Source organism: Mytilus trossulus, chromosome 3, assembly GCF_036588685.1.
Source record: "Mytilus trossulus isolate FHL-02 chromosome 3, PNRI_Mtr1.1.1.hap1, whole genome shotgun sequence".
Classification (NCBI taxonomy): domain Eukaryota; kingdom Metazoa; phylum Mollusca; class Bivalvia; order Mytilida; family Mytilidae; genus Mytilus; species Mytilus trossulus.
In genome coordinates, this window is record NC_086375.1 from 51,169,726 (window position 1) to 51,181,069 (window position 11,344).

The following is an 11,344-nucleotide window of genomic DNA, read 5'->3' on the forward strand; positions in this document are numbered from 1 at the left end:
ATAAGCAAGATATACTGTTAAGTATTGGTAGTATTATACAAAATCTATAAAAAATCTGTATGTTTCACAGTTTGTGAGATATTGCACTATAAAAAAGCTATTTGAATGTTGTTAAACAGCATGCCATGACAAACAATCTCGCTCTTAAATTGCTAATAACCAGGACTATTCAGTGCAACAAACTATTTATTAGTATAAAGTTCAGCCTAATTTTACAGCTAATTGTCCAGATATTTTCATGCTTCTTGAGAATTGAAGTTTCTTTCTTGGTTTCAGTCAATTTAAATTGAAGTAGTATTTTCTTCTGGTTCATAAATTTTCAATGTCTGGTTTCTTAAAGCTGATGAGAAGTTTTCAAATATTAAAGATATTTCATTAACAGTGTACTGATATTCTTAGTGAGTAAGTTGGGTAGCGTAACCAACAGGGTAAATGCTATAATATAACTCAAATTAAGTCCTTGACATTTAATCTCAGCAAACTGTTATACAATATACTAATTATATTATATTCTGGGACATGGTCACAACCTTCTTAACATGCATTAAACTTCTTATTGTTGACCATTGCACAATAAGCTGAATTATCTACCTCAAAGTTAATCAACAATCTGTGTATCTATCTATCTATCTACCTCAATGTTGACCACTGGGTGTTAAGCAAGCAATAATCTATGTATCTATCTATCTCAATATTGACCTCAGCCTATCTGTATCCTGGAGTTCAATCAGAAGAATTATTATTACCTTATTTGGTGATAATCAATTATTATCTTCCTCCAATGACTGTTGACCCACCTGACCTTTATGGTTTTTTTTTGTACATCCAGAAATACTCTCTGTCTAGACCTTGTACCTGATAGATAGTAAAACAGAAGTTTTCAAACATCTAAAGTTTGAAAAATGTTTTTATAAATATGGATTAGTGCACATTAATAAAGATTTACTTACAGATATTTTTTGGCTCCAGCTGTTGGATTACAGTATAAAATATGTGTTTCTAGAACAGTGTTCAGTCATTATCACTGTTGCTATATGATTGTATGTCTATATTATAAATGTCTTTTTCCTTGGCCTGACAGAATCTATACATCACATGAAAATTGCTAGAATTCGAGTCTGACAGATTTAAATCATTCTGGTTACTGTTTGTACACACTTGCAGTAACAACATACCAACATGTCCTAACATTTGTTATATTGAAGTTACAGCATGTTTTAAGGAGAAGGATGGTTTCTTCAGGTTATATTGAAGTTGCAGCATGTTTTTAGGAGAAGGATGGTTTCTTCAGGTTATATTGATTTGTTGTAGCATGTTTTTAGGAGAAGGATGGTTTCTTCAGGTTATATTGATTCGTTGCAGCATGTTTTTAGGAGAAGGATGGTTTCTTCAGGTTATATTGATTCGTTGCAGCATGTTTTTAGGAGAAGGATGGTTTCTTCAGGTTATATTGCTTTGTTGCAGCATGTTTTTAGGAGAAGGATGGTTTCTTTGGGTTATATTGAAGTTGCAGCATGTTTTTAGGAGAAGGATGGTTTCTTCAGGTTATATTGAAGTTGCAGCATGTTTTTAGGAAAAAGGATGCTTTCTTTGGGTTATATTGAAGTTGCAGCATGTTTTTAGGAAAAGGATGCTTTCTTTGGATTATATTGAAGTTGCAGCATGTTTTTAGGAAAAGGATAGTTTCTTTGGGTTATATTGAAGTTGCAGCATGTTTTTAGGAAAAGGATGCTTTCTTTGGGTTATATTGAAGTTGCAGCATGTTTTAAAGAGAAGGGGTGGCTTCTTCAGGTTATATTGAAGTTGCAGCATATTTTTAGGAGAAGGATGGCTTCTTCAGTTTGTATTGAAGTTGCAGCATGTTTTTAGGAAAAGGATAGTTTCTTCGGGTTATATTGAAGTTGCAGCATGTTTTTAGGAAATGGATAGTTTAATCTTTGGGATATATTGAAGTTGCAGCATGTTTTTAGGAAAAGAATGCTTTCTTCAGGTTCATAGTATATTAAAGTTGCAGCATGTTTTTAGGAGAATTATGGTTTCTTCAGGTTATATTGAAGGTAGTGCAAATATGAATTGACACAACTTTGCTATTTTCAGTAAGATATCATCTTTGTATTTATGTAATCATAATTGAAAAATATGTGTACATGTAAAACTTATGCCTGTTTTATTGGAGGCACATGTTTGCAGTTTTTGGTGTGGTATTCAGTGCAATTTGCTGCAGTGAAATTGTTTCCAAATATTTTTCATTAATTCCAAATGTATATAATGCCATGAAAATATTTCTGTACGTAAAATATGTAGATGTATGTCAAATGCTATTCTTCTTAATTGCAACACATTCTATTTATTCATTTCTATAATACTTTGAATATATTGGATTACATATTTTATTCTTCAATATCAAAATATCTACAATCTATGTAAAAACGTTTTTTAATTGCAAGGGTATTTAAAAGTTATAATACCCATGATTTATGATTTATTTTTAACTTTTTGCAAATAAATGATAAGAAATATACACATTCTCATATCAACATATAAATCATGTCAATTCTTCTCATTTATTTGATAGTAAAAAAGTTTTGAGAATTGATATATTTTCTTTACTTATTAACATAGCCATTTAACATAACCTCATTAGTATTAAACTAATCTGTAAAATGAATGTAAAAGATCATAAGTAATTGATGACTTGATAAACTTTATATATCTACTTTGATGTAGATAAAATTGATAAACCAAGCTTCACACATCATAGGCCAGGTATGGTTAAAACATTTCATGTTGATTTTGTGCCATCTATCCTACTGTCACCTCACCAAGCATGAAATTACTTTTATTGGCTTCCAAATGCCGTTGATGAGTCTTTAATTACATGTCTTAAAGTATCAAAAGCTAGTTATTAATGAGATTTAATTGTAATGTCTAGATAGATTGGAAAACTAATGTAGTGAATCTGAAAAGGTCAAAAATTTAAATCTAATAAAAGTATTAGATCAATTTTTGGCATTGGTTAGGATAAGTGATTAGCATTACAGACTCTCTGAAACCTAAGTTAGTATTTTCACTGCTGTTTGATGTGATCACTCCTACTCCCAAAAAACTATTTACTTATTTAACCTCTGTTCAGTTGTCTCAGGTTCTATACTTTCTTCTTGCTGAAAGCTTATATGAAAATCTCAAATTTTGGTGACATTTTTCTAAGCTAATTGTCAAGTCATACCTTCATGATATATGCTGTAATTGGATATAAGCTTGCAGCACATCTTGGTTCCTTGCAAGTGTTGTATTCTTGTGTTTAGGGTTTATTATAAGTTAGCCTTTTGTCCTTTAACAATTTTTTCTTTACTTAGGGTCAGAGCCTCTAGTTTTCTGTCGTTGTTTTGTCAGATATCTTATACATTTGTTGATGATTTATAAAATTGAGATCTTTGTTCAAATCATTTCGACATATAAACCTTTATGTGTCTGATAATCAAAAAAAAGTTGTAGAATGATGTAATAAGGTCCAGAATATTAAGGGCTATAATGCTTTGGTTTTGGTCAAAACACTTAAACATTATAAAATTGCATGCCTACTTTACAACAGCATTAGATATTGGTCTTAAAAAATCTCATCCTTATGAAAGTTAGTCTTGTTTCTCCGTGCAACATTTCTGACTTACATTCAGTACTGTTGACTATAGCAGGGACTTTGAGTTTTTGACTATGGTTCTTGTGATACTGTTTAGGCCTATTTCATTTGGTCTCAAAAGTTTCAACTCCATGGAACCTTTAGAAATAAAGGATGATACAAGTAGCAGGTTTTGTGCTATAAATCCAGTTTTATTTTAACACTACACTAAAATAATTTTCCTTGATCCATGAAGTAGATTAAGTTTTCCTGCTATTTACCAATTGTTTATGTGAGTTTTGGTGTGAAGTATAATTGATATTTCCTGTTCTTGACAGTTCTGACTGTAACTTTCTGGGTACACTTCCAGTAATGTTGAAAAGCAAGACAAGATCAGTCCACAGAGAGGCTATAAACTGTCATTTTTCCATTATAGCATTTGATAGCTATATGAAAGCCATAAGCTTTATTTATTGAAATGTCTTCTACTTTTGTATACTTATTTGTCATTATGTAAACAACACTTCATAAATTATGTTAAAAAATCCACCAGACAAATGAGTTGACATATAAGTGTCTTAACTTGACACAGGAACAAACTATTAACATTAAAACTAGACCTTATCACATCATTTATTTTTGGAGTTGTTTTTTGGCTTTCTTTTCTAAATGAATAATAATCCTAACAAACAATTTTTTACATTATTTTGGTGGGCAAATAAAACAGCTGGTACTTTTTTTGAGTTTTTGGCATCCTCCCGTTCGTTTACAGAAAGGTCAGTTTGTTACAAGCATAGTTAAGAGGCACATATCATTCCAGCTGTTTTATGTAAGCACGATTTTTTTTTGTTAAAATAGAATAGTATCAGAACAAAAAAACATTTCTATTCCTCAAATGTTCTATCTGTCTCGCCCTTTTCTGGTATAGAATTTGGCTATGGCTACTGGAATTAATATCTGGTAACCCCTTTGCATTACATATGCTTGAAGTCGTAACTTAGAACTATCAAGTAAGGAACTTTACATACATATGATATTTTTCTAGGATTTCTTATTTGTCACCTGCGTTTTTTTGTAATAACTCGTCAAGACATTAATGTTATGACAGATTAACTTGGAGAATAAGACATTTTTCACAGAAAATCGAGTGATAACTGTCACATTAACTCATTGAGAACACCCCCACATATAGGATATATATAAGGAATTATGGATTTATGAATCTGTTTTGTTTTTATAATATTGTAAACCATTGGTTGCCTTCAGCAGAATTCGTTCAACTTCAGCTAAATAAAGTTGCCTATTAGAAATTAACAATAAAATATATGTTAAATGCAAAAAATATATTTGGTTTGCAATTTATTTCAGCATCCACAGGATAATTGTCATTGAAAAATCTTATGTAACTATTTCTCATTTAATTTTTCAACAATTTGGGTGCATCTCTCTAATTTTTATTGAAAAAAGTTTTTTTCTTCTTTAAACACATTATCATCTCTTTACCTTTATTGTCAAATAATCTATAATCCATTCTTTGGTACACGTGAATTAAAGTGCAGCTTGCTAGAACAAGAATATATTGCAGAAGATGCATCTAGCAGACAATAAACTGTAATCATTAAATCTAAATTGAAATAGTAAATTTCAATAAACAAATGAGTTATATTGTAATTTACTGCACTAGATGAACGGAGGACAGGAAATAACCACGTTTGGAAACTTTGTTAGATTCCCTGACAATCGGTTTGATCCTCCCTAGTCATTTATAGACAATTTATAGAGACAATTGACATTGGACATGAAGTTTTCACCATATATATCCACAATTTTATTATATAATTGCCATACTTTCTCACTAAATGATCACTCTATGGAATAGATTTTTCCATTACTTTCTTGATTATTGGGAGTTGATGATAGAAGTATTTCTATCTTCCAGATATAAAATGGCTCCTAACACTAACCAGATATCCACAGTATGTATCATACAGAGTAAACATACTCAAGTTGTCTATAATACATATTTTAGTCAGTCCAATAATGTCTACAGATTTAACAGCTGTTCGTGATACAATGATTTGCCATTCATAAAGAGAGTCAAATGTTCTTGACTTTATAAAAACAAGAAATGTGGTATGATTGCCAATGAGACAAAAACATGGATGTAAACAACTGTAAGTCACTGTATGGCCTTCAACAAAGAACAAAAACCAAACTCTATAATCAGGTTAACATAAAGGGTTTGGGATTTGATTGGTTGTTGTTACTGACAGTTTTTGTGGCAGGTTAATATATTTTTATCAAGAGTTTGCAGTTTCATTGGTTAGTTACTGACAGTTATTGTAGCAGGTTAACATCAAGAGTTTGCAGTTTCATTGGTTGTGCATATAGGTACTGACAGTCTTTGTAGCATGTTAACATCAAAATGTTGCAGTTTGATTGGTTAGTTACTGGCAGTCTTTGTAGCAGGTAAACATCAAAATGTTGCAGTTTGATTGGTTAGTTACTGACAGTCTTTGTAGCAGGTTAACATCAAAATGTTGCAGTTTGATTGGTTAGTTACTGGCAGTCTTTGTAGCAGGTTAACATCAAAATGTTGCAGTTTGATTGGTTAGTTACTGGCAGTCTTTGTAGCAGGTTAACATCAAAATGTTGCAGTTTGATTGGTTAGTTACTGGCAGTCTTTATAGCAGGTTAACATCAAAAGTTTGCATGCAGTTTGATTGGTTAGTTACTGACAGTCTTTGTAGCAGGTTAACTTCAAGAGTTTGCAGGTTGGTTGAGTTTAGTCAGTGGTCATCTTTTTTGCAGGTTTAAAATATCTAGAGTTTGCAGTCTTTTTGGTTTAAAAGTGATTGATAGTCTTCATAGCAGGTTATCTTCAAGATTTTGCAGTATGTTTGAGTATAGTCATTTGCAGTGTGAGTTGAAGGTTGACATTTTGAGTTTGCAGTGTGAGTTGAAGGTTGACATCTTGAGTTTGCAGTGTGAGTTGAAGGTTGACATCTTGAGTTTGCAGTGTGTTAGGTCATACGTCTCTGGCAGTCTTTCAAATTTGATTTTCTGGAATATTCAATCAATTATCTTTCATATGAGTTCAATATGCTATTTGAATGAATATTGGTGTCAATGCTTTGTTCAACTCAACTTGGTTAGTGCCTTTAATGGTGTCTTTGATATAGTATACTGTAATACTGTTGTTGAAAGTTACTTATTAATAATTGTGATGTAATTGTGGAAAAGAACCATGAAAATTGAACTTTTTCCTCAGGAAACCACTACCCCTGGAAGGAATTGTTTCCCAATCATGTATTTATTTATGATTGATAACTTTTAACAATTTTCTTTGATCTATTCTAACAGCACCTAAATACAAATATTAACCTTTTTTGACATTCACTAAGTCTTTTATGGTAGTTAACCTGCTTGCCTTTGAAATTAATACTAATAATTACCTTTAAATAATAAAAAAAAAAAGTTTAAAAATAAGGTCGCTGTTGCTTTTAACTTTTTGATTTATTTCTCTGTAAGATATAGAGAAAAAAAAAGTTTTTTGGTCTGGTTATTTCCTGTTATTTATAACCAATTTTTGATTTAGTAGGGATAAGTTTTAATTTTTTTGTATACATTTCTGATGAATTTCCTTTACATTTTTTAAGGAACATCATTAATTTGAAAAAAAATCCTGTAATTAATCTTTCTATTTTTCATTTGATAATGTGCAAAAAAGTATATATGTTGACGTATAGTTTTGGCTTCAAAAATTGGCATGAAAATGCTGCCGACAAATTTAATTAATGACCGGGGGAATGTTTAGAGTAAAATTTCGTTTCTGTAATGTACAAAAGTAATTAGGAATAATTGCTATCTCGCTTTTAATTTTTCTTCTTGTCATAACAGAATCAGACTGCAATTTGAAGTTTATTTAACCACCGTAGGAAAAAATTGTAATTGATTAACCTAAGTCACAACATGCTATGGTTTTTGTGTTTTGTTGTTTATGTATCATATACCAGCAATAATTATGTTCAGGTGTATTTGGATTGCTATATTTTGTTGTTTCTTCATGTCAGAAACTCTCATCATTTTAAAGAGAAAACCAAAATTAATTATCGTTTCTCATTTCTGTTTACTGTAAGAGTACAAACACTCAAATCTGGCTGACGGAACCTTAGTTATGGCTTGCCTTTGTTTGTTTTTCAGGGTCCGTTTAAGAATAAAGCATTGATGTCAGATATATCACGGTAGCCTCTGTTGTTCACAACTGGTCTATCTAAGGCATGAGCTGTTCTTTGGTGTTTTGTCTTTGATTGTGCTGTCTATTTGTCAGAGGAATCTCTGGCCTTGCAGTCAAAAAACTTTCGAGCACGATTTTTGTACTCAGACTCAAGAATCAACCAATCAAAATGCAGGATTTTGTGTTTGAAGCATGATTTTTGTGCTCCGAGCACTGAGCAAAGTTTTATGACTTTAACCCCAGGTGTTCTAAATGTGATTGATTGCAGTTTAATACCAATATTTTGACCTAAGATATAGTCTCTTGTCTATTATTAAAACTTTAATGACACCAAAAGATTTTTTCTCTAGTTTGAGTATGTCGTTGGATTGCTGTCTTATTAACCTCTTCTCTAACGTTCTTTTATTCATATTCATAAGAAGTCCACAAATCAGACAACAAATCTTTACACCGAAAACAAAAGATTTAGCAAGCTTAACCCCACACACAGTAAGAGCAACGGCATAATTCAGGTGCTCTAGAAGGGTGGGTACATCTGGCTCAACCAAGGGCATCTGTGTCTCACTGATAATAAAGTCAAGATTAAGTAGTTTATGCTTTAAAGCTACTGGCACCTGTCTCCAAAAAAAGAAAGTGAAGATGGAAAATTTTCAACAGTTGCAATGATGTTAGACATAGTAATCAAATCATTACTTTAATCTGTTGTTATCCAAAGTACATAGTCTTGTAACAGATGTATTAAGATGACAAAAAAAGATCTGAAAAGCAAAAATTGCTGTAAAGTAAATAAATGTGGGTGATAATGTATAAAATTTAAGAATTTTGAAAAAAAAATATGGATCATAGCACATTAAAATATATCAATTCTCCATTTAAACAAAGAAAAATAGCCCTTCAGTATCTTATATTGGTTGTCTTAGTTGCATATGAATCTAAAGTAGGAATTAATTGATGTTTTGGTGAAGGTTGACTATCTGGCAGTAAAAACTTTGATGACCTTGCTGCTGCTGGGGTTCTAAGTAGACATATTCTCACATACATCTAAGTGTATACAGTGTGGTAAATAAACGCCTCACACCATTCTCATGTTCGGGCTTCTCAAAATGGAGCCCAAATATAAAATTGAGAATGGAAATGGGGAATGTGTCAAAGAGACAACAACCCGACCAAAATAAAAAAACACAACAGCAGAAGGTCACCAACAGGTCTTCAATGTAGCGAGAAATTCCCGCACCCAAAGCATACATATAAGACTGTAGATTAAATATCTATTAAGTATGCTTTTATTTTTGCAGATTGGCCAAATCTTAAGAAGCCAAAAACACAAAAACTCTTCATATTATATCGGGCTAATATAATTATTTTCTGTTTTGTAGACTATTTAACACAGACAGAATAAAGATTGTAGATGGTGGCAATAAAGTTAGGATAAGTAATATCAATGCTGAGGATAATGGTATATACTCTTGTCGCTCAGAGAATGTAGCAGGGGCCATCGACAGTACTGGTGACTTCTTACTCAATAAACCTGGTAAGACATTTAAAAGAAGACCATTGCAGTATACAATTACATTGGCATTATCGTATTTACTTTTTTTAGGCAGAGAAATATAGCAGAGGATAGAGCAAGGCAGGCAGGATGATCCAGGTTTGTGGACTAGCTGCCGGGTCATAACATCTTAAGTACAGGATTGACTGAAAAACCAGTAACACATTAACAGTGACACCAATAAACATAGAAAAACATGGTTTGCTGTTATTTTGCCAGCATCTTAAGTTCAATTAAAATAAAATCTGCTGAAAACTTTATGAGGTTTGGGACAAATTTACAAATACTACATATCCTTTGTTTTTCTAAAATATGAGAAAATATTAAACTGATACATAAAATAATAATTCTACAGTTGTTTGATAATCAGTGTTAATAGACAGAAGTTAGGTACCAGTAAATTGTTTTATAATATGTGTATTTTGTTTGATTAGTGTCACTATAGATTACATAATGAATAAAATGACAAAATTTCAGGGAGTAATTACAAGGTTTATTTTATTTCACTAAACATTTACTGAAAATTTTTTTTTTTTTCAAAACCTAATTGATTTGTAGTAAAACATAAGTGCAAAGCACTTATCAAATAATCTGTTTACATCTAGACATCCTAAGGATTTGTATTGCTCACATCATTATATTCTCGTTAAAGTACTAGACACAAATTGCTTGTAATTATATCAATTAGTTGAAAAAGAAATTTAATGGCATTTGAGACACTAATTTCAGGTTTTGCAGTAAAAATTTGTCAAAATTCTGTCATACATTTCCATGATTTTTTGCATAACCAGAAACTGCTGCCTGCTGCATACATTCACATAGGTCTTGTAGAGTTTCTGTTAATGGTTTAACAATTGCAGTATTTAATAATTATGTAATTAGATACAGGTTTCTATAATGGAAATGTTTTAGTGCGTTTCTTTGAGATCAAACATTTTATATTACTTTTTTTGTAGAATTTTTTGACAAGCATATGTAACATTACGAACAAATATTGTAATAGTTTACTTTATACCACACAGAACATCTTATGAGTCTCTTATAGCTAACAGTATATTCAAGTTTTAATGGTAGATATTTTCTTTTTAAGAGTTTCGGTGTATCTTTGAAACTACAGGTGCTTTGAATGTTATATAATTTTAATGTCTTAATTGAATGTAGTATTCTGGTTGGTTAGATGTATTTTCAAAATATTTTATCATATTTCTGAAAAGAAATCTCATCTCTATCTATGTTTTCCAGTCTGAGTGTTCTTCTATCCGCTCATCCGTCTGTCTTACCGTCTGTCCTGCTTCAGGTTAAAGTATTTTTTTCCAATCAACTGAAAACTTAGTTCACTTGTTCCCCATTATATGATCTTTCTAATTTTAATGCCACATAAGATTTTTTACCCCAATTCATGGTCCACTGTACAAGTCACTACATAGAAAATTATAACTGTGAGTGGGGCATCTTTTGAACTATGGACCCATTCTTGTTTCCCTTTGTCTTTGTCCATTGGCATTCACACCAAATCTCCTTTTTGTAATGTTAATTTTTTAATTTCTGTCATACTCATTCTTACATTGGAACAAACCATAAACTTCTATGATAACTTGTAAGAATTTTGTTATGACTGTATTCATTTGTTTTATACATCAAAGATGAATGAGCTAACATGCTTTTATGTTAAAACCTACAACTTTTACATGACTTTTATAAAATTCTATATAAAGGTCAATCAGAGTACCTCCTTGGTTTTTGTAGTTTATTGGCGCAAAATAACATATATCATATATAAAACTGCTTGTTTAAATGATTTCAAAGATGAGGTAATTAGAATCAGATTATAACTACATTTTAGTGCTGTTACATCTATAAATGTTTAGAGAAGCACAAAGAGTTTTATTTGCTCTTAAAATAATGGTCATAATTGAATATATGCATTTTGTTGTTAGATAGT

General features: G+C 31.1%; 1 protein-coding gene across 2 annotated transcripts in view; it reads left to right on the top strand.

The window, feature by feature from the left end:
• The window catches only part of LOC134711764 (inactive tyrosine-protein kinase 7-like), a 97,923-nt gene that overhangs the window by 42,773 nt on the left and 43,806 nt on the right, over positions 1–11,344 (top strand). For both annotated transcript variants that reach the window (XM_063572631.1, XM_063572630.1), the window contains exon 4: positions 9,230–9,384. In XM_063572631.1, coding sequence (XP_063428701.1) covers positions 9,230–9,384 — 155 coding nt within the window. The remainder of the gene's footprint in view (positions 1–9,229; positions 9,385–11,344) is intronic.